Source organism: Pan paniscus, chromosome 8 (genome assembly GCF_029289425.2).
Source record: "Pan paniscus chromosome 8, NHGRI_mPanPan1-v2.0_pri, whole genome shotgun sequence".
Taxonomy (NCBI): Eukaryota; Metazoa; Chordata; class Mammalia; order Primates; family Hominidae; genus Pan; species Pan paniscus.
Genome location: NC_073257.2, coordinates 85,895,130 through 85,923,081, shown reverse-complemented (window position 1 = coordinate 85,923,081; position 27,952 = coordinate 85,895,130). Strand labels below are relative to the sequence as shown.

Below are 27,952 nucleotides of genomic sequence, written 5' to 3'. Positions count from 1 at the left end.
GTTACATCTTAATTTATTTTATTTCTTTACAAATTAAAGATGCATTGAAAAATAAACCAATGAAGAGAAATGAGAGGTCCAGAGCAGGGGCATCCCAGGTGAGGAGCAGGCAAGCCTGGCCACCATCAAGCCTAGCCCTTGTCCTGCCCCCAAGCCAGTTGGGGTTGGAAGATAACTGTCAGCCACTCAGTCAATACCAAAGCCCAAGCGGTGTCCCGGCAGGAGAGAACGGCGCTCCAGCTGCCTCTGCCTCTCTCCCCAACAACCCCGGGCCTGGAGAAGCAGTGTTTCTCGTGGGAGCTCAGAGTGGGATGTGAACTGGCTCTGTGAGGTATTGCAAGTTGATGACCAGGCTCCCTAGGCTCCCTACAGAACCATCCAGTGTTGGGGCCTCTCCAGCTGGAAAGGAAGCTGGTACCTCTACCAGATCTTAATATATTTTGCAACTCAGTTCTCCGGTCACCTCTGACAGTGTGCCTCTCTATCCACGGAGTGATCATCAATCACTGCAGGAGAGAGCGAGCGAGCAGTGAAAGCAGAGAAACTTGACTGCTAACCTCCAGGCCCAAGAAGGACTGACCACTTTTCTCTCCACCACCTATGGGCTATACCCCAGCTCTTGTGCACCTATATGTTTTATCCCTAATATAGGAAGTTGTGGATGACACTGAGCCCCCTGTAGTAACCTTAGGATCCCCACTCTTTCCTGCCTGCCCCTCTCCTCTTGGGAGACTGGTCCAAAGGGACACATAATATTGCCAGGGTCTGGGTGCCTCCAAACCCCCAATACCGAATCATATACAGTGAACTGAGAAGCTACATTCATTATGACAGGATTAGCAGGAAAAAGAGGGTAGAATGAGGGAACAGGGGCACCTTCCATCAGCAGGACATGACAGAGTGGCAGGATACTTGAGCCCAGAAAGAAGGTGTCTCCTTATATCTCCCCCTCCCCCCAAAGAGACTGAGGTCAGCTTACATAAGATATGTTACTGTCCCAATTTCTCTGACATCCTGGGGTGCTTTCTGGAAGCTAGCCTGGGCCCTATGCCATTTACCCACTTGCTTTAGCTCAGTAGCTGCCGAATCTCCTTGTGCATATGACAGAGAAAGTCCACATAAGATGCTCCCCCACTCAGACTCTTGTCTTCCACCAGGAAGTGCTTGAACAGCATCTCCAGCTTGTCCTCCTGTTTCACCACGGTAAGCTATGGCCAGAATTCAGGGTTCATAAGGCAAGGCCAAAGGAAATTAAACATGCCCAGAAATCTCATTAGGCAGTCACTTACTCATTCCCCACCCAACCCCCACTTCTAGGTGAGGACTTGACAAGGTAAGAAATCCAGGGTTCAGATCAGTGTTACCTTCATGTACCGGGATCTCTGTGCCCGTAAGCTATCAATGAGGCCTCGAACCTTCTTGGACAGTGGATTATCCAGAACTGGCAGAACACTCTAGAACACAAAATTCATTTATCCTTATGGTAAGGCACTCTGAGTTCAGTCAAGGTGGGGCAGCATACATGTATGCATCATCTGAAACAGGGAAACCTGGGAAGAATGACAGCAACTGCCCTTGTCCCCAAGTGTTCCCTGATATTTGAGGGTACTAGCACACTAACTATATTGGCTCCCAATTGTTTCACAAAGTATACTTCCACACCCATATTCTCCTTGACTCCCTGCCCTCACCAAACCACTGGTGATCTGACTGAAGGAGGAGACGCTGAAAAGGCTCTGGACAACACCCTGTTGGACGCTTGCTCCCACCCAGAGGAAGAGGTTGAGCCCATTCTCCAGTAAATATATATCCCCGTTGCTTAGACGCTCTTCAGAGGCTCGAACTGCTGGTGGTTCAGTAGTACTCTCAACGGGAGACTTTGTCTAGACAAAAGGAAGGGAGCAAAAGGTTACCAAGGACCATAAGACAAGTCTGCCCCCCCACACCACACACAAAATTTTGAAAGCTAAGTCCTCAGACACCACCCCTTCTGGGGTCTCAGTAACTCTCAGTGTGAAAATTACATCAGCTAAAATACATAAAAACAAATTCCACTAGTGTCCGACTGATATTAGCCTATCCTTTCCTCCTCCTAAGAGGCCCTTTGCTCCGTGCAAGATCTCATACTCCAACCCTCAATCGCACCAAAGGTAAGAGCCGAGGGTAGAAGAAGACATTGGTCTCAGCCACATCCATGGAGGTAACTAGCTGTCGGACATAGGCACGGTCATCAGTAGTGACTTCAGCTCCAGGCTGCAGGACATCACTCTTCAACACACAGTTCAGGTAAACTGGGAGTAGCTTCATGCACTCAGGAAGGATCAACTGAGGGGATTATCAAAATAAAGTCAATGATCATGAGAAATCCCTCCCAAATGCAAACATTTGTCCCAACAACCCCACCTCCCACTAATATACTTGCCCCACCTGTCCTGCAGAGGAGGGGCTAGCACAGTTCTTTCTGTAACAGGCCAGGATCTGGGCACACTGGGTGATGAGAGTGTCACGAACAGCCTTCACAGGGCTATTCAGGACTCCCCGATATGCTGGATGGGAAAGCAAAGATAGTCACTGGTCAGCTGCCCATCATGTGTGCATTCCCACCATCACAACTACCCACTCACCATCCTGGACCTCTCAGCCCCAATCCCACCCTGCCCTGCCTCTACCCTCACCAAACTTGGCCATGTAGTTGATGAGCGTGTCAGTCTCACAGTTTCGATACAGATCAGCCAGCTGGGTGCAGCAGTTCAGGGCCAGATTATGGATGCGGAGCCGACGCTGCCCTGCACAGCTGGTGTAAAGCAGGGCACACTAGGGGAAAGGAGAAAGGGGGAACTCACACCCCTCCCTCACAAAGGCCCTTTGCTACACTATTAAACTGGAAGAGAGAAATGAGCCACTCCCGTGCCCTGTCTCTTCTTTCAGTGCTCTCTACCCATTCCTCACCCTCTTCTATACCAAGCGAATGAAACACTTCCTGCCCAGCCCCGCCTCCCGCCTGCCACCTGCAGGAGGGCTCCGCTCTCTTCATTGAGCCGATCGTCATGCTTGAACTCCACAGTCACTGTTTTGTCCCCATCTAGCCCAGCCAGCTCCACATCTGTCGTGTTGCTCATGTAGAAAGCTCCAAAGAAATCTACAGCACGGATACCTGAGGCCACATGGACAGGGTCAGGGCAAAAAGTATGACAAGTGCCACATGCCTCCCTTCCATATTTAGCCCCCCAACCTGCTCTTCAACCAGGACTGACCAGTGCTTGTCCGGACCCGCATCACAGCATCAAAGCCAACAACCTTCTGGACATCACGACGCAGGTCACTCAGGAACCGCTCCTGGTCGTTCTCCACCTGCAGGCCCCCAGGTCCAGAGTCATGTCACTGACTAGACATAGCTCATCCTGCAGACAATCTCCCTGTACCCCTTCCACTCTACAAGGCCACCTAATTATCATCATCGTAACAGTGATGATAACGATGATGACAATAATAGCTTTTAAACACTTAGACTGCATGCCAGGTACCACACAGAGTGCTTTACATATAATTATTTAATTCTGTTGACAAATCCTACTTAAGTATTTTAACCCCATTTTGCAGATGAAGGAACAAAAGAGGAAGTACTTAAGAAATTTATCCTAGGTCATGTAGCTAGTAAGTGGTGGGGCCAGAATATCAATGCAGGACTGATTCCAAGGCCCATGTTCCTAACTGCCACATTCTCGGGCTCACTTCTTCAGACTATGCAGTCTTCTCTTCCAACACTATTTCTTCTTTTTTGGAGACGGAGTCTTACTCTGTCGCCCTGGCTGGAGTGCAGTGGCGCAATCTCGGCTCACCACAACCTCCGCCTCCCGGGTTCAAGGGATTCTTAGCCTCCTGAGTAGCTGGGATTACAGGCGCCCGCCACCACACCCGACTAATTTTTGTATTTTTCGTAGAGATGGAGTTTTGCCATGTTGGCCAGGCTGGTCTTGAACTCCTGACCTCAGGTGATCTGCCTGCCTCAGCCTCCCAAAGTGCTAGGATTACAGGTGTGAGGCACCGTGCCTGGCCCCAACACTATTTCTATTAATGAGTCAGCCACTGCATATATAAGCAGATATTCCCAGCCCTGCTGCCACCTGCCGCCCCAAATCCCACACCATACCTGAAAGGAAGCATATTTGTAGACAGAGCCACCAGTGAGCTGGGGCACAACAGAGAGCGTGGCCACATCCACATACTGGTTAGGGAAGAGAAAGAGATCTACACAGCAGCCTTGGGCCACACACTCTTTGGCCAGGGTCTGATAGGCACCTGTCTGAGGCTGGAACAGAGTCTAGGGGGAAAGAAAATGGGGAGAAGAAAATGTTCAAATATCTCAGCTCCGCCCTATTTGAAAACTGTATATCTAGCATGGGATATTCAAATTCATGGAAGACTTCAGATCTACTTCCAAGGATTTTCCAATAGTAAAAAATTTTCTTTTATACTATTTTTATTTTTTTGAGACAGGGTCTCACTCTGTCACCCAGGCTGGCATAGAGTGGCATGATCTCAGCTCACTGCAACCTCTGCCTCCCAGGTTCAAGCGATTCTCCTGCCTCAGACTCCCAAGTAGCTGGGATTACAGGTGTGTGCCACCACACCTGGCTAATTTTTGTATTTTTAGTAGAGACGGGGTTTTGCCATGTTAGTCAGGCTGGTCTCAAACTTCTGGCCTCAAAAATCCGCCCACCTTGGCCTCCCAAAGCGCTCGGATTACAGGCATGAGCCATCATGCCCGGCCAAAAGTTCTTCTTTAAAAAATAAATAAATACAAGAGTCTACCAACAGCTTTGGCATCAGATGGAGTAGAGAAGTATGGCAGCAGTGGAAGTTGGCAGTCACAGATATGGTATTTGAAAGGGTGGAGTGTCTGGTCCTAGCCACCATCAAGAAAGTAAAGTCCCCACTTCCTCTGTAATGAAAAATCCTTCCCCTCCCCCGTTTTCCAGTCCCACACCTTCTCCTTGTCTGTATTGATCAGCTTCCTGTCATCTCTGTTCTTCAGTTTCCCTGGGGCCTCTGCAATGGGCAGGGATGTATGGAATAGAAAGAGCTTCCCTGCACACTCAGCAGCCTAGGAAAAAAGAGAGGACTACTTGTTTATTCTTTATTCATCCATCTCTTCCCTTGTCATTTATTAAGCACCACCTATGTCAGACAGTCTAACACACTGGACAGTCACCCACTACTGAAGAAAGAGAGGTTGTATCCCAGGGGATAAAGATGGTCAGAGGAAAATGAGTTAGAGGAGGTTGCCCGATACTCCAGCCTTACCTTCAGAGCCTCCATCCCAGCCTGGATAACTGGGACAAATACTGTCTCTGTTTCCCTTGTGTCTGCAAACATTTCTGGAATCTGATCCAATAAGCTAAAGAGATAGGTGACGGAAAACAACCAAAATTGCTATACAGATTCCAGATACCTCAGTTCTCGATTCCCTGAAGAGTCATCAAGCCTCTAGAATCTGACAACTCCTGGGCCACAACCCCTTTCCATCTGTTCAACTCCATGACCTTCTATGGTGGTACCCATGCCACCCCCAACCTTTACCTCCACAATCTGGCTCTTACCTGGTGATAACTGCCCGAGACTCATTGACGTTGACCAGGAAGCCATCCAGCAGTGGCACAAACATGTCAGCCACATCAGACACAACCATCATCTGTGGCTGGGCCAATGAGCTCTTCACATTATAGAAGTGGAGCACCTTATTGTAGGTGACAAAGCCAACGCGGATTGCTGACTCTTCTGCCCCACCCTCCCTGTAGAAGGTGACATTGTTACCTAGACTTGCCACCTTTTCCACCACCCACAACTTCATGACACCAAGCTACATTTCTTCAGTCAACCCAGACACCCTATCATTAACCCCAGGAAACACCTCAGTTCTGTAACTCTCACCTAGGTAGAAAGTCTAACAGTGACTTGAGCTCCTCACAGAGGAGCCTAACAAGACCAGTCCTGATGGCATTGTAGGAGACGTCAATCATGAAGATAAAGGCAGGAGGGCTGGGAAACTTATTGTTCTGCAGAGGAAGAAAATGTTGGGGAGAGGGGGAATGGTAAGCAGGCCAGTTGACTATAGAGAAGTCAGCATCAAAAAGGGACAAAAAAGGGGTGAGGGAAATGATAACAGCCATTCTCAGCTGTCTCATTATCCTCTCCACTCACTGCTCCTCCCATGCTACCTTCCCTCACCTTGCAGTAATCTACAGTGGCCAAGAATTCATAAGAGCCCAGGGATAGCTCAGGGCGGTCATAAGCATCCACACGTTTGCCGGTATGATCCAGGTGCTGAAAATACTGGGGGGGAACTGTGGGAAGCATGGCAGTGTGTTACTCGAAGATCCAGTTTCAATCTTAGTATTCTGGCCCTAGCTGAGCTCACACCACTATCCCTCATTCCCATGTGCCCTACTTCCCCAGCTCCTGAAAGATGGGCCCTCATCTCTCTAACTATTTAATAGAGAACAAGGAAGATATAATCAAGACCCTCCCCCAAATCCCAGCTTCCATGAACATACCATCATTGATACAGCTGCAAAAACAGCACTGGAAACGCCTCCCTCCTTCAATGAACTGCATGAAGGGACACATGTATGCTTTGCAGCGGTTGCAGCGCAAAGGGCCAGATTCCCCATGGTCCACAACATACGGTGAAGCCTAAGGCGCAAAGGGGAAGGGATCAGACATAAAGGAAAACCACAGTAGGTTCAGCCAGGAGATGAGGAAGAACAACCGGAGGAAGAAGGCGCATGGCGCAGATATTCTGTCTGCAGAGGGAGTAGGGAGCACAATGATGAAAGGGAGTAAAGACAAATCACAGGAAAATGTCCCTATGAGTAAAAATTATATAGTTCCCTCTTCCTACATCCCACCCCCAGAGCTGCATTTCTCACTGAAAGAGAAGAGGAAATGCAAAACCGGCCATATCAGACTAGGGGCTGCCATGGGCATATGAGGGAGAAAGCCAAGATTATCTAGGATTCTCCTTTCTGGCCCCATCTCTAATGCCCTTCACTCTTGCTCTAAGAATCTTGACTCCAGCTCCTTCCCTAACCAAATATCTGTAACACCTCCTCCCCTATCCCTGGGATTCTGTGCCAGTTACTGATGCCCCAGGCAAATGTCACCCTACACATAAGAGACCAGTGCCCAACTATCCCCAATGGGACCCAGATAGAAATAGACAAACGCACAGAGAAAGATGGAGAGAGAAGCAGAATATAAACTGAGCCTTTGGCTTCTAGTAACAGAGAACCCTATCGTAAGATAAGCAAGGCTGAATATGAGTATCCTACCAAGGCCTGGTGGAGCAGCTGCCTAGCTCGCTCTCTTCATGCTGGTATCAGGTACTGGGGTGACAGATCAGGTCCCAAAACAGGTGACAGAAGGATCACTGGATCCTAATCTCCCTTTTCTCTTATATGCTGTTCTAACAGCACTAACCTGGGATGACAGGACAGTCAGGAAAACATGGAATGATGTCCTTCTCATCATCTGGAGATGACCATGATACGAGAGGTTCCTACATCCAGCTGTCTTCTCCCCTACAATTTGGCCCTACCTCTTGTTTTTTTTTTTTTTTCAGACAGAGTCTCGCTCTGTTGCCCAGGCTGGAGTGCAGTGGTGCAATCTCGCCTCACTGCAAGCTCTGCCTCCCGGGTTCACGCCATTCTGCTGCCTCAGTCTCCCAAGTAGCTGGGACTACAGGCACCCACCACCACGCCCGGCTAATTTTTTGTATTTTTCATAGAGACGGGGTTTCACCGTGTTAGCCAGGATGGTCTTGATCTCCTGTCCTCATGATCCACCCGCCTCAGCCTCCCAAAGTGCTGGGATTACAGGCGTGAGCCACTGCGCCCGGCCTGGCCCTACCTCTTTTCATCCTGCTTGTTCCCTCTAGAGACACTGTTCCTTCTCAGCAATGTCTTGGGCTTTTGCTCTCATCCCTACCATCCCCTCTCCAGGCATGGGCCCTGGGATAGAAAGCCACTAAAGACAGTCTCCTCTCCTGCCTAACTAAAATATCTTCCATTGTGAAGCCGGAATCACATCCAGGAAGACACTTTAGACCCCTCTCTACCTCCCTCCCTTTCATTACACTCTAGCCCCTTCCCTGACTCACCTCCTCTGGGGGCAGCCTTGCCAGCGGTTTGATGACTGCTGCCAGGGGCACCTGAGCCTGCTTAGCCATGTCAGATGTGCAAGGGATATTATAGGATGTACATCGGATGTATCGGGGACTTGCATTCCCTGAAGAAGGAGGCAGAAGACCCGAGTCAGATCACAGAATCCTTCCAGACACCAGCTCTCCATTGGTGATCCACACCATCAACTCCACAAAGCTAGAGGTGATGGTGGCTTTTTCCCCCAGAGGGACTAGAGGGAACTTGTCTCTGGTTAAAAACTAAAAAAAAAAAAAAAAACCTAAAAAAAAAAAAAAAAAAAGGCCCAACCATAAGCTGATAATCTTGAAGAAAAAGCCCCTGTGGGAGGAGCTAATTCCATTCTCACCTTGGTCTTTCACCAGGAAGTTGGTAGTGACTAAGGGTGGCACCTGGCCCCGTACTCCAGTAACAAATGGCTCTGTACCCCGGTTGTTCCTGTCATCTTCAATGACTTGAATCTGCAAAGAAGTGCAATGAGTGAGGTGACAGAAGAAAAAGGAAGTGTGAGGTCCCAGAGTGCCAAGAGTAAAAAAGGCTAGAGCTGTAACACAAAAACTAAAAATTTGCCAAGGAACACCTCATACACCAGGCCTGTTCTCCTTCTGGAGATCATATAAAATGCTGTAATGCCAATCTTACACTCTATAGCAGCCAATCTTTCACTCCCAGCAGCCTGCTGGGCAGGCAACATGAGAATGGGCTTCTTTATGAATTGCCCCCTACCCCCCATCAATGGTGAACACCCTCTCATTCCTCCCATTCCAGGAAAAGCCCCAGCTCTGATCACAAACCTTCAAACATGATTAGATTCCATTCCCCTCCCCCATCATGCCTTCCCCGATCCTCTCCCCAAGACACATTCTGAGTCAGAGCAGGAAAACAGACAACAGTAACCACGTAAAAATGAATCTACCTGGAATGACTCTACACTCAATGAAATTACAAGGGACAGGGTGAGGAGAGATTTAAACAGCCAGAAATGATCAAGTAAGGTGAGGAAGCAGATGCTGCCTTACTTTCAGGTAAGCATCAATGTGTATATATAGGAGGAGAGGAGAAGTACCCAATCCTTATAGCTCAATCCTCAGTCCTCCACATTTGACAGACTCAGCAAAGGAAAATAAAGGACCTGCAAAGCTGGTATTCAGACCTTTATGCAGGCTCATGACCTTTGGTCAGTTACTTCAAGATGGGTTTGGAAAACCAGAAAAAGCAAAGGGCAAATAAGACTCTATCCCATAGCAGAAAGGTTGAAGCTTAGAAATATATCAGAGTCAAAAAGACTCTTCAGATGAGAAAGTACCCACACTTTCCCAAACCAGCAGTCCCTTCTCCGGTAAGAAATGCCAGTTTGGGATACTATGAATCTGTACGTTCCTACTCCAATATTTCTCCACAACAGGCTACAGACAAATCAAATCCAAAGTGGAATGATCTACCGTTCAACTTTGTCCTCTTCCATCATACATCACCTGCAGGCTCCTGGAGGTGCCAGCAGAACTAAAGCCAAAGCTTGACATGCCACCTGACCCCATCCTTAGAGCCTGACCTTCCACCACCCCATACTCAAGGCAAACAGCTTGCTACCTCTTCATTACCTGGTGACTTGAGGCATGCATATCCTTTTATCTTGTATAAGTGAGTATCTAGAAGGGCTAGGCTAAAGGAAGAGAATGGGGAGGAATGGACATGGTAGATGAGGTGAAGATGAGGTCACAGGCATGCATGGATGGCACTAACACAGGAATGACATGCACAAACACCCACCCCCTGCACTTACTGGACTAGGAATGGCATCGGGGTCTATTCTGTGCCTGGTTTTCTGCTGAGGAGGCAGCTCACTGAGTTGCTTTTAGTGTTTTAATAATAAATGCAGCAGGGGAATACAAGGAGGGAGACAAAAGAACAAGAGGCAGATGTTACTTCTCTCAACCCTGTTGAGTTAGACATGAACAGCTGGAGCCCAGCTCATATTGCTGAAATCAAGCCCCCTCTAGATATGAAATTCCAAGTCTTTCTGGCCCAACACAGAGGCTTTAATGGCTCAGACTATGATGTAGAAAGATAAGGAAAGGGGCAAACAGGAGGCAAGCAGGAGTTACACAGGGAGGGGCTGAGGCTGAATGGAAGAAACCTTAAGGAAGAAGAAGAGGAGTGTTCCCCCTAAAAGGCCAAACCTCCCATTCTAAGGACTATCTTATGCTGAAAGAAGCCTCCCTTCATGTCCAACCAGACTCTCCTTCTCACTGAAGGAGGGGGAAGGAAGGAGAGGCTGCTTAATCCTCTTGAGTTCTCCTTGGCCAGCAGGCTCCCTCACTGTGTTGGTTACCCAAAGGAGGAAGAGGGACGAGAACAGAATGGAATATGACAATGGCTAAGCATGGCAAGGTAACTGACATAGCAAATGTTACAGGTGGAACTATAAAGTGGCCCCTACTTGGCAGTACAGTCCTAGTCTCTATTCTGAGTCTGATAAGGAGGGCCTGAGGATTCTGATGGCTCCAAGGGTGCAATTCACCCTCTTCCTGGGAAAAGCAGCTCTCCAGTGGGACTTTACATACACACTGCCCTCATAAACTGTCGTTCACTCTTCCCTATCCACACAGCAGAAGCCTACCAAACAAAAGTACTGGGGACTTCCTCCTAAAACTGTCCAAGTAAGAGCAGAGAAACCAGTGAGGCTTTCCTTCTCTTAACATCTAACATCAGAGAATTCCCACCTGCTCTACCCATTAGGAAGAATGCCATCCTTCTAGATCTAAGGGGACAAGACCCAGTCACTGCTCCACAGAAGGACAAAGGCTACTATACTATGTATGTACAGTAGTGACAGAGTGCAGCCCTCAGACATCTACTGGTGCTGCTGCTCACTCTTGGTTTCCCTTCCTTCTCTGCCCAGCTATAGAGTAAAACAGCCCCCCAAGACTCCTAGAACCTCAAGTTCCAGTTCAGAATCAAATTATATGTAAGTTCTCCAAGAAGATGAACAAAAAGGGAAAATTATCAGAAAATGCTAGGCAAACATTTCATCTAGATTGACCTGCCTATCTGGCAGACACAAACCCTTCCTCAGGACCATGAAAGTTTCTACTTACAGGGCTTGGGATGGCATCAGGGTCCAGGCGCTTAGGAGGCAGTGGCTGAGGAGGCCCAGGCTGACTGCCAAAGGTGGGTGCTGCTGGGTAGGGGCTTCCATAATTAGACTGAGGGCCCCGGGCTGGTCCGAAGGAACCTGAGACAAGGACACAAGGTTGATGAACTCAAAATCCCATCCCTATCTCTTCTTAAGGCCTCAGGAAAATGACTAGACTCCTAAAAACATAGAATTATGAGGCACACTAATGCCTGGCAAAGACATTCAGAAAAATACCATGTTATCAGAACGACAAGAAAAAATAATGTCTTATAAACCCCATATCCTAGGAATAATACCCTGAAGCTACCCATCTAATTCACCACTTAGCAAGTAATACTAAAAACAACAAATAAAAAACATCAAAAACCACCTGAGTAGCTGAAGCGTCTAGCTTCTAGACAGACCTTGGGAAAGACTCACCATTTTGTTGGGGCTGATAGCCTGGCTGCTGCGGGGAGTGCATAGGTGGCAGTGGTCCCAGGGGCCCAGTCATCTGGGTGCCAGGGGGCAGAGCTTGAGGAGGTGAAGACACATGGTTGGGCTGGCTCACTGCGGGCCCTCCAAAACTCTGTCCAGGCAGGAGTGGACCAGTCATCGAAGGCAGCCGAGGACCCCCTGAAGCTGGGGGTGTGAAGCTGGAGGCCTGTGATGGGGCAGATCGCTGGGGAGTCTGGATCCCAGGATGACCTTGGGCCTGGCTAAGGGGAGAAGCCTGGCCCTGAGGATAGGAGCCATACAGACCAGAGTTAGGGAAACTTCCTGAGGCTGAAGCCAGCGATGTTGGTGGGCCTGAGAAGTAGAATAAAGGTAGAGTCAAAAGCCCAGTCATTCTGCCTCCTTGTTCGGTATATCACTTCCCTTTCCACACAAGAGGGGCAAATACGACTGTCCCATCTTCTGAGGCTCAGAGGCACAGGAAATACAAGGGAAATAAAAGAGACTCAGGTATAACCCCAGAGTCTGATGCCTCTGAACAGGGGACAGTAACATTCCTGTGTTCACAGCCACTCACCAAAGCCCAGCCCTGAAGAAGGAGGGGCTGGGGCCACAGCACCGCTGATCTGCATTCCAGACAGCTGCGTAGCCACCTGTGCACTTGTCGGGGGAGGGCCATAGGGCTGAAGCACAGCTGGCTGGTTGCCCACAGGGGCCAATGGGGACCCAAATGGCTGAGACCCAGGCAGCCTGTGAAAAGAAAGCAAGCAGAGGTGACTAGTGGGGCCAGGACACCCTTTGAAGTCTGCAGAAGTGTCACATCATACAGGAAGCTACATTGTTTTGTGACATCTTACTCTCACACCCTGAGTTCTTTTATGGCTTCATACTATTGTATATTTGTGGGTAAATTATATTCCTGATTATTCATGGCAAATCTTGTTTTCCATTAAGCTCACTCCACAAACATAAACCAAGCGCCTTCAGGTCAAGTACTATTTACTCTGCTAACTAAATTACTGCTTCCTCTGCTTCAATTCTTTGACAAACCTCTTCAGTTTTGTAATCTGAAGCCCTGAAAGCACTGAAAGGGAAGGCATGCATAAGCATGCATGAACCTTAATAAATATGAAATCAAACAAATGCAGATTGATTGTCCAGCTTTTTTTTTTTTTTTTTTTTTTGAGACAGGGTCTCACTCTGCCACCCAGGCTGAAGTGCAGTGGTGTGATCACAGCTCACTGCAGCCTCAACTTTCCAGGCTCAGCTGATCTTCCCACCTCAGCCTCTCAAGTAGCTGAAACGAAAGGCACACGCCACCATGCGTGGCTAGTTTTTGCATTTTTTATAGATACGGAGTCTCGCCATGTTGCCTAGGCTGGTCTCAAACTCCTGAGCTCAACGAATCTGCCCGCCTCAGTCTACCACAGTGTCTTTCCAATATACTTTCCATTCAGTGTCTCCCTCTCTGATTATTCCCATCAGCACAAAAACATACAAACATCTCACACACACACACACACACAAACCAACTATAGTGGAAACATCCCAAATGTCTATCAGCAGAAGAATGGATAAACAAAATGTGGCATGTAGCTACACAATGAAAAACCACTTAACCACAAAAAAGAATGGAGTACTAATATACACTACAACATAGTTGAACTTTGAAAATATTATGCTAAATTAAAGAAGTCAGTTATAAAATATCACATAGTATATGATTCTATTGTAATGAAAAGTCCAGAATAGGGAAATCTTTAGAGACAGAAAGTAGATCAGGAGTTGCTTAAGGTTGGAAGAATAGGGGAATGGGGGAATAGCTAAACAGGGGTAGTTAAAGAATGCAGTATTTCTTCTTCAGATGATGAAAATGTTCTAAAACTGACTGTAGTGATATCTGTCAATATACTAAATTGTGACAGCACATATCTGTCAATATATTAAAAACCACTAAATATACAAAAACACTTTAAACAGACGAATTGCACAGTATATGAATTATATCTCAAAAAACTTTTAAAAAATCCAACCAAATTACCTCACAGCCCCCTCAAACTTTTGCTCCCCTTTTAGCTAAACATTACAAAAGAATAGGTCTATACTCTGTCTCTACTTTTTTTTTTCTTTTCTTTTCTTTTGAGACGGAGTCTCGCTCTGTCGCCCAGGCTGGAGTGCAGTGGTGCGATCTTGGCTCATCACAACCTCCACCTCCTGGGTTCAAGCGATTCTCCTGCCTTAGCCTCCCGAGTAGCTGGGACTACAGGTGCCCACCATCATGCCTGGCTAATTTTTGTATTTTTAGTAGAGACGGGGTTTCACTATGTTGGCCGGGCTGGTCTCGGAACTCCTGACCTCGTGATTCGCCCGCCTCAACCTCCCAAAGTGCTGGGATTACAGGCGTGAGCCACCGTGCCCAGCCTTACTTTTTTTTTTTTTTTTTTTGAGACAGGGTCTCGCTCTGTCACCCAGGCTGGAGTACAATGGCACTCACTATCTGTGGCTCACTGCAGCCTTGACCTCCTGGGCTCAAGCAATCCTCCCCCTAAGCCTCCCCTCCCAAGTATCTGAGACCACAGGCACACACTACCACACCTAGCTAATTTTTTTATTTTTTGTAGAGACAGGGTCTTGCTATGCTGCCCAGGATAGTCTTGAACTCCTGGGCTCAATCAATCCTCTCGCCCTGGCTTCACAAAGTGCTGGGATTACAAACATGAGCACTGTGCCTGGCCCAACTCTAATCAAAGTGCCTTTCTCCGATAATCCCTTCCAGCCCGGACTGAGGTGTGGTTGTTCCACATTTGTTTCCAGAAGGTACTCCAATAATGACAGTGTCACCCTAGATTGATTTTTTTTTTTTTTTAGTTTTTGAGACAGGGTCTCACTCTGTCACCCAGGCCACAGTGCAGTGAAGCCATCATGGCTCACTGTAGCCTCAACCTCCAGGGCTCTAGCAATCCTCCTGCCTCCACCTCTGCTTCCCAGGCACACCAACAATGCTCAGCTATTTTTTTTTTTATAGCGACAGGATCTCCCTATGTTGCCCAGGCTGGTCTAAAACTTCTGGCCTCAAGTGATCCTCCTGTCTCAGCCTCCCAAGGTGTTGAGATTACGACAGGCATGAGCCACTGCACCTGGCCTCTAATTTAAAAAAAAAAAAAAAATTAGGCCAGGTGCAGTGGCTCATGCCTGTAATCCCAGTACTTTGGGAGGCCGAGACAGATGGATTATTTGAGGTCAGGAGTTCAAGACCAGCCTGACCAACATGGTGAAACTCCATCTCTACTAAAAAAATACAAAAATTAGCCCAGGCGTGGTGGTGCACACCTGTAATCCCAGCTACTCAAGAGGTTCAGACAGGAGATTCACTTGAACCTGGGAGGTGGAGGTTGCAGTGAGCCAAGGTCACACCACTTCACTCCAGCCTGGGTGACAGAGCGAGACTTCATCTCAAAAAAAAAAAAAAAACATTGGCCAGGAACAGTGACTCACACCTGTAATCCCAGAACTTTGGGAGGCCAACACAGGTGAATCACTTGAGGTCAGTTCAAGACCAGCCTGGCCAACATGGTGAAACCCTGTCTCTACTAAAAATACAAAAAATTAGCCTGGCATGGTGGTCATGCCTGGAATCCCAGCTACTTGGGAGGCTGAGGCAGGAGAATCACTTGAACCCAGGAGGCAGAGGCTGCAGTGAGCTGAGATCGTGCTATTGCACTCCAACCTGGGCAATAAGACCAAAACTCTGTCTCAAAAAAAAAAAAAATATTACTGAGATGTAATTTCCATACCATTAAATTCACTTCAAGTGAACAATTCAATGATTTTTAGTAAATTTAGTTATGCAACCATCACCAGAATCAAATTTTAAAACATTTTCATCATTCCAAAAAGATGTCATGTCCATTTGCAGTCCCAAGAACTTTTTTTTTCACCCATCCACAGCCAGCCTGCGAGAAACAGCACTCCTTATCTCCCCTTTCCAGCGTGCAGACTTTTTTTCCCCTAGTCGGCTTGTTCAATGAAGGTGCAGCCCAGGTCCAGACTTTATAAACAATGTCTCAGTTCCAAAACTACTCTCAGGAAAGCCCAAGGACTCATCTGCCTTCCCCAGTACCTGCTTAAATTTAAGGCCCTGGCTTCTCAAGATGATGAATCCACCCAATCTACAGGCAGCCCCAGAGTCAATTTACCACTCTGATTTTCAGTCCTCACTTGATGGCCAGGCACAGTGGCCCATGCCTGTAATCCCACCACTTTGGGAGGCCAAGGTGGGCGGTTCACCTGAGGCGAGGAGTTCGAGACCAGCCTGGCCAACACGGTGAAACCTCATCTCTACTAAAAATACAAAAATTAGCCGGGCATGGTGGCCCACTTCTGTAGTCCCAGCTACCTGGGAGGCTGAGGCAGGGGAATCCCTTGAACCTGGGAGGTAGAGGTTGCAGTGAGCAGAGATCGCGCCACTGCACTCCAGCCTGGGCGACAGAGCAAGACTCCGTATTTAAGAAAAAAAAAAAGATTTTCAGTCCTCACTTGGTCTCTAAAACTTAAGAATTTCACATTTTCTTTCAAGCTTAACTTTGCACTTAAAAATTTTTTTTGTTTCTATTTTCTCTCTCCTTTCTAGACTTTGGTAGCAGAGGGTTTTCAGATTATGTCAATCTACCACCCGGTTGAAACTTTTTTTTTTCCTGAGACGGAGTCTCGCTGTCTGTCGCCCAGGCTGGAGTGCAGTGGCAAGATCTCGGCTCACTGCAAGCTCTGCCTCCTGGGTTCACGCCATTCTCCTGCCTCAGCCCCCCGAGTAGCTGTGACTACAGGAGCCTGCCACCGCGTCCAGCTAATTTTTTGTATTTTTAGTAGAGACGGGGTTTCACCGTGTTAGCCAGGATGGTCTCGATCTCCTGACCTTGTAATCCACCCGCCTCGGCCTCCCAAAGTGCTGGAATTACAGGCGTGAGCCACCGCACCTGGCCTGAAACTCTGACTCACTCCAACTGGGTAGTTTTCTTTATCTCTACACTGAAACTGCCTTTATCAATGACGCCAACCTTGCCAAATTCAATGGTCAATTCTCCGTCTTCATCTTACAATTTGGCAGCATCTGACACAACTGATTACTCTCTCACCTTCTTGAAATACTCTCTTCACCTGATTTCAGGACACCACACTCTCCTGGCTTATCTCCCACCTCACTACTGCTCTTTCTCATTGTCTTTTTTTTTGTTTGTTTGTTTGTTTGAGATGGGGTCTTACTCTGTCATTCAGGTTGGAGTGCAGCGGTGCGATTTCGGCTCACTGCAACCTCCACCTCTTGGTTTCAAGCCATCCTCCCACCTCAGCCTCCCAAGAAGCTGGGACCACAGGCATGTGCCACCACACCCGGCTAATTTTAGTATTTTGGTAGAGACAGGGTTTCACCATGTTGCCCAGGCTTGACTCGAACTCCTGAGCTCAAGCAATCTGCCTGCCTCAGCCTCCCAAAGTGCTGGGATTACAGGCGTGAGGCACTGCACCTGGCCCCTCATTGTCTTTTAATGGCGGCTCCTCTTTACTTTTAAATGTTGCTAAGCTCCAAGTCTCAGTCCTCAATTCCATTCTTTAATCTCAATACTCACTTTTTAAATGATTTCATCTAGTCCCATGGCTTTAAATATCTATAGACTGAGGACTCCCAAATTTTTATCTCCAGTCCTAGCATCAGTCTTGAGCTGCAGATTTGTATATGCACCTGCCTACCTAACATCGCTACTTGAATAGAGTTTATATAAGGGACTTGAGCCTTTGTGGATTTTGGTATCTGTTGGTCAGGGGAGGTCCTGGAACCATTCCCCCATGGATACTGAGGAATGACTGTAGTGAGATTTGGGATACATCTTGAAGGTGGAATCAATAGAATTGGATGTGGGTTATACGGCATCATATTTGCATATAACCTCCCATATACTTTTTTTTTCCTGAGACGAAGTCTCACTCTGTCGCCCAGGATGGAGTGCAGTGGCGCAATCTTGGCTCACTGCAACCTCTGCCTCCAGGGTTCAAGCGATTCTCCTGCCTCAGCCTCCCAAGTAGCTGAGATTATAGGTGCCCGCCACCACACCCAGCTAATTTTTGTATTTTTAGTAGAGATGGGGTTTCACCATGTTAGCCAGGCTGGTCTCAAACTCCTTACCTCAGGTGATCCACCCACCTTGGCCTCCCAAAGTGCTGGAATTACAGGTATAAGCCACCACACCCAGCCTCCTCCCATGTACTTTAAATCATCTCTAGATTACTTATAATACCTAATACAATGTAAATCAGGGGTGTCCAATCTTTTGGCTTCCCTGGGCTACACTGGAAGAAGTGTCTTGGGCCACACATAAAATACACTAACACTACACTAATGACAGGCAATGAACTTAAAAAAAAAAAAACCTCATAATGTTTTAAGAAAGTTTATGAATTTGTGTTGGGCCACATTCAAAGCCGTCCTGGGGCATGCAGACTGTGGGCCACAAGTTGGACAAGTGTGATGTAAATGTTATGTAAAGAGTCCAAACTGTGGGAAATTCTTTGGGTTAACTGTTTTCTTCAACAGATAAATACTAAGAAAAAGAAGACAGAGGTGGAGCTTATAGACTTAAGACACACCAAGTGTTTTTCCTGTGGGTAAAACTAAATTGTGGTACGTGGGGTTGTACATTTGAGTGTAAACTTTTTCTTTGTGAGACACAGTCTCGCTGTTTCTCAAGCTCTGGAGTGCAGTGGCGAGATCACACTCAGTGTAGCCTCGACCTTTTGGGCCCAAACGATACCTCCACTTCAGCCTCCCAAAGTAGCTAGGACAACAAGCATGCCACCATGCCCAGCTAACATTTTATTTTTTGTAGAGATTGGGGTCTCCCTATATTGCACAGGCTGGTCTCAAAAATCTGGGCTGAAGCAATCTTCTCACCTTGGCCTCCCAAAGTGCTGGGATTATAGGCATGAGCCACCTCACCCAGCCAAGTGTAAACTATTTTTTAAAAACCACAAGAAAGTCAGCTGGGCGTGGTGGCTCACACCTGTAATCCCAGCACTTTGGAAGGCTGAGGCGGGTGGATCACTTGAGGTCAGGAGTTCGAGACCAGCCTGTCCAACATGGCGAAACCCTGTCTCTACTAAAAATATAAAAAAATTAGCCATGCCTGATGGCAGGCACCTGCAATTCCAGCTACTCGGGAGGCTGAGGCTGGAGAATCGCCTGAACCCAGGAGCTGGAGATTGTAGTGAACCGAGATCACACCACTGCATTCTAGCATGGGCAACAGGGCAGGACTCTGTCTCAAAAAAAAGAAAAAGAAAGTAATTACTGTAAGAGTCAGGATAATGCAGGATAATTGTTATTTATGAGAGGAGGGAGAGAATAATGTTTGAATTGGGGCACATGGAAAAGGCTTTTGGGGTGAGTGGCAAAGTTCTATTTCTTCATCTGGGTCGTAGTTGTAGTTACAAAGGAGTTTGCTATATAATAATTTACTAAGGCATACGCTTGTTTCGTATGGGTTTTTTGTTTTGTTTTGTTTTTTTGTGACAGGGTCTTGCTTTGTCACCTAGACTGGAGTGCAGCAGTACAATCATGGCTCACTGCAGCCTTCAACTTGTGGGCTCAAGCAATCCTCCCACCTCAGCCTCCCCAAGTGCTGGTATTAAAGGAGTGAGCCACTGCACCCAGCACGGACCAATGTATTTAAAACAGCTCCCTACCCCCTCACTATATCCTCACCCTGTTTTATAACTTTATGTACATTTGTGTACTTGTTATCTTCTATGTACCCTTGTTTGACTTACCCAGGCTTACATTCAATGCTAAAAATGTGTATTCTGGACACCCAGTTAAAGTGTCAGAAAGTGACTTTTCTATTATCATACCCCTTTCCCACAGTTATATTTTACTCTTTATTTACCAAACACAAACAACACTCCTGACCAGGTGCAGTGGCTCACTCCTGTAATCCTAGCACTTTGGGAGGCCAAGGTGGGCAGATTGCTTGAGCTCAGGAGTTTGAGATCAGCCTGGGCAACACAGCGAAACCCCATCTCTACTAAAAATACAAAAAATTAGCTGGGTGTGGTGGCGCATGCCTGTAGTCCCAGCTACCTGGGAAACTGAGGTGGAAGGGTCACCTGAGCCTGAGACGTCCAGGCTCCAGGGAGTTGTGATCCTGCCACTGCACTCTAGCTTGGGCCACAGAGTGAGACCCTGTCTCAAAAAAAAAAATTAAAAAACTTTAAAAAGCACTCTAATAGAGATGACTGCCCTCCTTTAATGGACTTTCATGCTAAGATGGGTTTATTGGGTCACTGTACCACTGAAGTTTTCACCATTTATGTGGTTTCCCTTTTAGTATCTTTCAGTTCATAACTGGCCATGCCCAAACTTAACCAATCAGTCCTACTAAGTGCCTGTTCTAGAGGAAAGGGGCAAGTCAAAAGAGATGCAAATAATCCTGAGGTTCCCTCTTCCCATTTCTCCCTTAGGGTAGTCTCAACAGGACTGCAACCATTATTGAAGATGTATGTCTAGTAAAGCAAGAAACTCAAGTTCACAGAAAATGAAGAATATGCAAAGGAACCCAGGTACTAAGATGGGTCAATAATCCACAGGGCTGGACGTCAGCAGTACCTGTAACCTGGAAAAAAGAAGACAAAGTACAAAAGGGTAGAGGGAAGAGAAAAAGTGATCTACAAGAAAGGCAAAGGAGAGAAAAAAAAAAACAAAACACAAACCCCCATACATTCCTAACCTTTCTACTTTCATCAGATCAATTTTATTTATTTATTTATTTATTTATTTATTTATTTATGAGACGGAGTCTCACTCTATCGCCCAGGCTGGAGTGCAATGGCACGATCTTGGCTCACGGCAACCTCTGCCTCATGATTCTTCTGCCTCAGCCTCCCAAGTCTGGGATTTCAAGTGCACACCACCACGCCTGGCTAATTTTTTATTTGAGAAAAGAGATGGGGTTTTGCCATGTTGGCCAGGCTGGTCTCAAACTCCTGACCTCAGGTGATCCACCCACCTCAGCCTCCCAAAGTGCTGGGATTACAGGCATGAGCCACTGCACTCAGCCTCATCAGACCAATTTTAGATTGACCAAGTACCTACCTTTGCATCTGAACAGTGGAGCTTGGCCCATTCTGTACATCTCCTTGGCCAAACTGGCCATATGCAGCCTGGCCACAAGGAGCCTGTGCTGTTGAGGCTGGAGGTGCCCCCGAGGAAGGTGGGGCTCTTGACATACCTGAGGGTAAAGGACAGAAACTAAGTGATTGGGAAATAACTTTCTCCTCCACCCTGAGCCAGGAATGCAAAGCAAGGATCAATAAACTCAGACCTTCACTGGCCCAATACCACAGTTTAGGCAGTGAAAAGGACACTACCAGCATACAACTGTAGCTACAGCAGTATTCTAAACACAGATTCCCAACAAGGGGCCTACACTCCCCTAGACAAGCATACTAGGGGTGAAGCTGTAGCCAGAGGCACAAGAATGTAGGGCTTTCCTTTGATCACCATACTCTCAGTCAATCCAAGACTGCCTGATATTCTTACCCTAGACAACAAGCCAACCCTTTTAAGGAAAAGATCTTACTCCAGAACTCAGAAACTTGGAGCATATATGAAAAAGGAGACTCAGAAGATGACCAAGTAATATACTGAACTAGGCTGCAAAGAAAGGCATCTCTTGGGGAGATTATTCTGCCACCTTCTTCTTCATTCATTCTGCTTATACTAACTATATCCTTTCATCCACTTCTAAGTGTGAAAACATCAAACAGCACGATTCAGGAACGTGTTCCTATAGATCGGAGACCTTGTTTCTGCCCAACAGTTCAGTAAGGACAGCTGGCCTGTCCTCCCATCAGCATTGCCACCTATGTCCTCACAAAAGCTGTACTCCATCCTTCCTATTCCTTAGAACCACCACCAAAGCTACTTGCACTACCCTTAGCCATTCTTCACATATGAAGTTCAGGGAGAAAGCAATTAGTTACTTGGCACATCACTTTTGAAATGTGGATGACCTCTGTTCAAAGAATGCTTTTCTTTTGCTCTGCCCTCAGTAGAGATTAGACATTATAGAACCTGCCTACAGGAACATGATTAGCCTAAACTTGCTCACCAACCATGACAGAATCAGATATGTTTTCCTCTAACAAAGCTTTCTCGTGAGAGAATGCCAAACTCGAGCACTTGACAAAGCAGAGGTGGACTCTGTCCAGCCAAAGTCTCAGCTTAGAATTAAGGTTCTTCCAAAGACCTGGGGCCTAATCTCATCACAATATTTTTTCCCCACAGTTAAAATCATCATACTTCATTATTTCCCAAATCTTACCAGTACCTCCTTGATGCCTTCTTTTTTCCATATCTCTTTATGAAAGCATAGAGTTTGGCATACCCTAAATCATCGGCTAGCCTAAGCAAAGATCTACTGTTAACTATTTCCAAAAAGCCCCTCTGGAGAATCGGTAGAGTACTAGCTGCTCTTCTTGAGAAAGTAAGGTAAGGCTGGACATGGTGGCTCACGCCTGTAATCCCAGCACTTTGGGAGGCCAAGGCAGGTGGATCACGAAGTCAGGAGTTCGAGACCAGCCTGGCCAACATGGTGAAACCCTGTCTCTACTAAAAATATAAAAATTAGCCGGGCGTGGTGGCATGTGCCTGTAATCCCAGCTATTCGGGAGGCTGAGACAGGAGAACTGCTTGAACCCGGGAGACAGAGGTTACAATGAGCCAAGATCGTGCCACTGCACTCCAGCCTGGGTGACAGAGTAAGACTCTGTCTCAAAAAAGAAAAAAAAAAAAAAAAGAAAAAGAAAAGGTAAGGTTAAAAGCCAAACACTGAACCTAGAGCAGCATCAGATTAGTATTCTCTTATTACCATGACATTACAGAGCATCTAAGAAGCAGAGGAAACTCAAGCAAAGGAAAAGGATGGATATCAGAAGACATGAGAGGCACCAAAAATCAGGCACACAAATATCACACTTTTCACCCCCATAAACTACACTGTCCCAGGGTCATTTATACATAAGAATCCTCAGTCCAACAAGAGGCTTTCTCAACATATATGAGGAATAAATTATTTCAAGGAGACTACAAGTCAACAGGAAATATTCGGTCCTGGTCACAGGATCTAGAGGGGTGTGGACCACAACCCTTCCATTTAGCTCTGAACAATGTGACCAGGTAAGGCTGCACAAGGTGATACCCACAGGAAGTGAACAGTCAGTGAACCTGGGAGATGTGTTCCCACTAGATGGCTTAAGGCAGAAACACAGTACCTTATCTAAAAACAGGGAAGACAGCTGGGCGTGGTGGCTTACGTTTGTAATCCTAGCACTTTGAGAGGCCGAGGCAAGTGGATCACCTGAGGTCAGGAGTTCGAGACCAGCCTGGCCAACATGGCAAAATCCCATCTCTACTAAAAATACAAAAAATTAGCCAGGTGTGGTGGTGGGTGCCTGTATCCCAGCTACTCAGGAGGCTGAGGCACGAGAATCACTTGAACCTGGGAGGCAGAGGTTGCAGTGAGCTGAGATTGTGCCATTGCACTCCAGCCTGGGTAACAAGAGCCAAACTCCAGCTCAAAAATAAAAAAGAAAAAATAAGGCCAGGTACCGTGGCTCACACCTGTAATCCCAGCATTTGGGAGGCTGAGGCGGGTGGATCACCTGAGGCCAGGAGTTTGAGACCAGCCTGGCCAACATGGTGAAACCCCATCTCTAATAAAAATACAAAACATTAGCCGGGTGTGGTGGCACATGCCTGTAATCCCAGCTACTTGGGAGGCTGAGGCAAGAGAATCGCTTGAACCTGGGAGGCGGAGGTTACAGTAAGCTGAGATTGTGCCATTGCACTCCAGCCTGGGTAACAAGAGCAAAATTCCATCTCAAAAAAAATTAAAAATAAGGCCAGAGGTGGTGGCTCATGCCTGTAATGTCAGCACTTTGGGAAGCCGAGATGGGTGAATCATTTGAGGTCAGGAGTTCGAGACCAGCCTGGCCAACATGGTGTAACACTGTCTCTACTAAAAATACAAAAAATGCCGGGCATGGTGGCGGGAGCCTGTAATCACAGCTACTCTGGAGGCTGAGGCAGGAGAATTGCTTGAATCTGGGAGGCGGAGGTTGCAGTGAGCCGAGATTGTGCCACTGCACTCCAGCCTGGGCAACAGAGCGAGACTGTCTCAAAAAATAAATAAATAAATAAATAATAAAATAAGTAAAATAAAATAAAAAAACAGGGAAGGGGCCGGGCGTGGTGGCTCAAGCCTGTAATCCCAGCATTTTGGGAGGCCAAGGCTGGTGGATCATTTGAGGTCAGCAGTTCTTCAAGACCTTCCTGGCCACTGGTAAAACCCCATCTCTACTAAAAATACAAACAGTGGCCAGGTGTGGTGGCTCACGCCTGTAATCTCAGCATTTTGGGAGTCCGAGGTGGGTGGATCACTTGAGGTTGGGAGTTCAAGACCAGCCTGACCAACATGGAGAAATCCCATCTCTACTAAAGATACAAAATTAGCAGGGTATGGTGGTGCATGCCTGTAATCCCAGTTACTCGGGAGGCTGAGGCAGGAGAATCACTTGAACCCAGGAGGTGGAGGTTGTGGTGAGCCGAGATCGTGCCACTGCACTACAGCCTGGGCAACAAGAGTAAAACTCTGTCTCAAAAAAAAAAAAAAATACAGGCCAGGCACGGTAGCTCACGCCTATAATCCCAGCACTTTGGGAGGCTGAGGCGGGCAGATCACAAGGTCAGGAGTTCAAGACCAGCCTGGCCAAGATGGTGAAACCCCCATCTCTACTAAAAATACAAAAAAATTAGCTGGTGTGGTGGTGGATGCCTGTAATCCTAGCTACTCAGGAGGCTGAGGCAGAGAACTGCTTGAACCTGGAAGGTGGAGGTTGCAGCCAAGAGGGTGCCACTGCACTCCAGCCTGGGCGACAGAGAGAGACTCTATCTCAAAATAAACTTAAAAAATACAAAAATTAGCTGGACGTGGTGGTGCATGCCTGTAATCCCAGCTACTGGGGAGGCTGAGGCAGGAGAAGTGCTTAAGCCCAGGAGGCAGAGGTTGCAATGAGTTGAGATCATGCCACTGTAATCCAGCATGAGTGACAGAGCAAAACTGTCTCAAAAAAAAAATTAAAATAATAATAAAAAAGAGGGAAGGGAAGGGCGCCCACGGGGCTCTCAGCTACACAGGGCCAGATTTATGTTCCTCAATCCCAGTCACCCAAACTTCTCAGGTAGCTTAGCTAGAGCAATACAACCCAACCTGAAGACTCTGCTGATTTCCCTCCCTAGCTCAAAGGAAACAGAAACAGAAACATACCTTGGGGAGGTGTTTGCTGATAGCCTGGTACTGGGCCATTGTAGGCTCCATAGGGAATGGCGGGGGCTGTGGACCCTGATTGCCCACCGTAGCTGGACTGATGATACCCTGGGTAGATGGGCTGGGGCTGCCCAAATGGTGGCACAGGTGGAACTGACTGGTTGACGTTCATTATGAAAGCATTCCCAATTTGATCTCACCTGTGAGAGAGAAGAGAAATTAGTCAAAATGAACTTTCTAAAGAGAGCAACTATTCAGGGCAGGAAGTAGAGATAAAAAGAAATTGACCTTATCAGACAGTGATTAGTTTAATAATCCTCACACTTCCACAGGATCTTAGTAATTTTCTGCCCCAGCCAGCATTCAGATTATCTCCTAAAAGCAAGGATTTTGTTATTCTGACCACCCACCCTTTGTCACTGTCTAAATAGTATAAATTTCAACTTCAGACAGACCCACTGAAATGGAGCAGCAGCCTCCATTCCCCAGTGGTATGATTTCTAGTGTCTAGTCACACAGTCTTGTGGCTGATGAACTACCTTGATGTTACAGGTAAAAGAAACAATGTTCCCACTTTCCATTCATTCACTCTAGCATCCATTCATTCAGCAAACATTGAGTACCCTCTAGTGTGCTGAACAATTGATTTAAAATCAATCAGGCTAAAAATCTAAAACAGCTCTGCTAAAATCCTTCCCCCTCAATGACAAAATTTAGGCTGAGTTACAGAAATGACATTCTTAGGTAAACTGCCATAATACAAATGATACTCCAACCCGAGTCTTTCCACCAAAAGAGTGTATGGACCTTAAAACTGAGGTTTTTTTGTTTTTTTTTGAGACGGAGTCTCACTCTGTTGCCAGGCTGGAGTGCAGTGGCGCGATCTCGGCTCACTGCAACCTCCACCTCCTGGGTTCAAACGATTCTCCTGCCTCAGCCTCCCGAGTAGCTGGGATTACAGGCGCGTGCCACCACACCCAGCTAGTTTTTGTATTTTTAGTAGAGACAGGTTTTCACCCTGTTAGCCAGGCTGGTCTCGATCTCCTGATCTCGTGATCCACCCACCTTGGCCTCCCAAAGTGCTGGGATCACAGGTGTGAGCCACCACGCCCGGCCAAAACCGAAGCATTAAAATCAATAAAAGTTGGCCAGGCACAGTGGCTCATGCCTGTAATCCCAGCACTTTGGAAGGCCAAGTCGGGCAGATCACTTGAGGTCAGGAGTTCATGACCAGCCTGGCCAACACGGTGAAACCCAGTCTCTACTAAAAATACAAAAACTAGCCAGGCATGGTGGCACACACCTGTAATCCCAGCTACTTGGGAGGCTGAGGCAGGAGAAATCGCTTGAACCCGGGAGGCGGAGGTTGCAATAAGCCGAGATCGTGCCACTGCACTCCAGCCTGAGCAATAGAGCAAGACGCCCTTTCAAAAAAATAAAAAATAAAAAATAAAGGACACCTGAAAACTCTAGCAAGGTAACAGATTAAAACCAAGTGCAGAACAGGCACCAAAACTTCTTCACATAATCTGAGGAAACAGTTCAAGAATCAGGGGCAAAGTTAGAGTTAGATTTCATGGAAAAAAATCATTCACCTCATCCCTCAAGCAGAAGACTATGAATATTCTAAATTCCAATGCACTTCTCCAACTCTCCTGTTTCTGCTCCCCTTACGATTGTTATGAATCTCAGCCACCATCAAAATTATTACAATCTTGCTCATCAACACAGGGATGAATTAGAGAGCCTTTTCTAAATAGGGTCCTTCCAAGAAAACTATCTCATCACATCTACTTTCAACAGCTGTATCATTCCAATTATCCTGTGGACAGAAGGGGCCCAGAAAGCAGGAGCACTCAGAGTTGCTGCAAAGGGAACAATGGGCCTCTCCCCCTTTGCTAGAAGGGCCACCTTGACTATAGAAAAGGAGCTGATCCTGGTCTAAAACTCTTTAAACTCAAAGTTATCTCAATAGCTGTTCTTCCAAACCCTAAACCTTACAGAGGTCACTGACACTAAGTTTAAAATATATCCTCTCCCTTTATGTTTCCAAAGCCGGGGGGAGGGGTAAAGAAAGGAGCTTCTTCTCCAGAAAATAATCCCCTCAAACACATTCAAGAGCTTGGAGTCAGACTGAAGTCTCGACTCCATTCTGGGTGGATAGTCGAGGGTGACAACCCAAGGGGGCGGGGCAAGCTTCCTAGAACTCTGAAAGTAGTCAAGCCATGGAGCCTCGGAGAGCCGAGGATCAAAACCGAGAAGCCAAGTCGGCTTCTAGGGCCACGTTAAGAGAGGGGGCTGCTCTGTTAAGCACAGAGACCAAGCGTCTTGCACCTTTTAACAGGCTCGGGGAAGGAAGCAGGAGCCGGAATCTGGGCCGGGAGACGAAGGGATGGTCTAGGACCTGCTCCTGGATGGTGGATGCGTGAGGTGAGGGTCTCTACCCAGGCCCCGCCCCCAGGCTCCTCCCTTCTTTCTGAAACCGGACCCCAATCTGGCCAGTAATACCCTGACCTCGCCTTTGCTTTCCTACCCGCCAACCTCCCGATGCCACTCCTCACCCGGCTCCAGATCCAGGTTAGACTTCGTTCCTAACGTCAAGGCTCCCAGGCTCCACTTCCGGTTCCGAGGGGGCCGTCCCGTCACCCCCGGAAGTTCCTCCTCCACGCTTTAGGGCCAGGCCACTCCTTCTGCCACGTCTGCATTTCGGGGACCCGGATGCCGCGCATGCGCCTCTTTCATCTTCCCATTATGGCTGCCGCCTGTGCCCCTCTACTGAGTCGTATGTATTTTCCTCCTGACATTTTTTT

General features: G+C 47.2%; 1 protein-coding gene across 6 annotated transcripts; it reads right to left on the bottom strand.

Annotated features, from left to right (window-relative positions):
- Nucleotide 1: 1 nt before the first annotated feature.
- Nucleotides 2–27,952, bottom strand: SEC24C (SEC24 homolog C, COPII coat complex component). Of its 6 annotated transcripts, none has more exons than XM_063607731.1 (24): nucleotides 27,676–27,952; nucleotides 25,143–25,342; nucleotides 20,909–21,044; nucleotides 12,350–12,522; nucleotides 11,758–12,126; nucleotides 11,297–11,433; nucleotides 9,982–10,050; nucleotides 8,548–8,659; nucleotides 8,159–8,286; nucleotides 6,555–6,693; nucleotides 6,229–6,344; nucleotides 5,932–6,056; nucleotides 5,601–5,792; nucleotides 5,305–5,398; nucleotides 4,988–5,104; nucleotides 4,151–4,321; nucleotides 3,255–3,351; nucleotides 3,009–3,154; nucleotides 2,676–2,814; nucleotides 2,428–2,546; nucleotides 2,146–2,325; nucleotides 1,692–1,883; nucleotides 1,365–1,454; nucleotides 2–1,208 (listed from the first exon to the last, which is right to left on the bottom strand). In XM_063607731.1, the coding sequence occupies exons 2-24, from the start codon at nucleotides 25,312–25,314 to the stop codon at nucleotides 1,068–1,070; spliced, it is 3,354 nt and encodes a 1,117-aa protein (XP_063463801.1). In that variant the 5' UTR covers nucleotides 25,315–25,342; nucleotides 27,676–27,952; the 3' UTR covers nucleotides 2–1,067. The 6 variants fall into 6 exon arrangements, with proteins under 6 accessions (XP_063463801.1, XP_014201964.1, XP_014201965.1 ...); XM_014346478.4 differs by having other exon boundaries at nucleotides 27,704–27,952; XM_014346479.4 differs by lacking the exon at nucleotides 27,676–27,952 and adding an exon at nucleotides 25,431–25,453.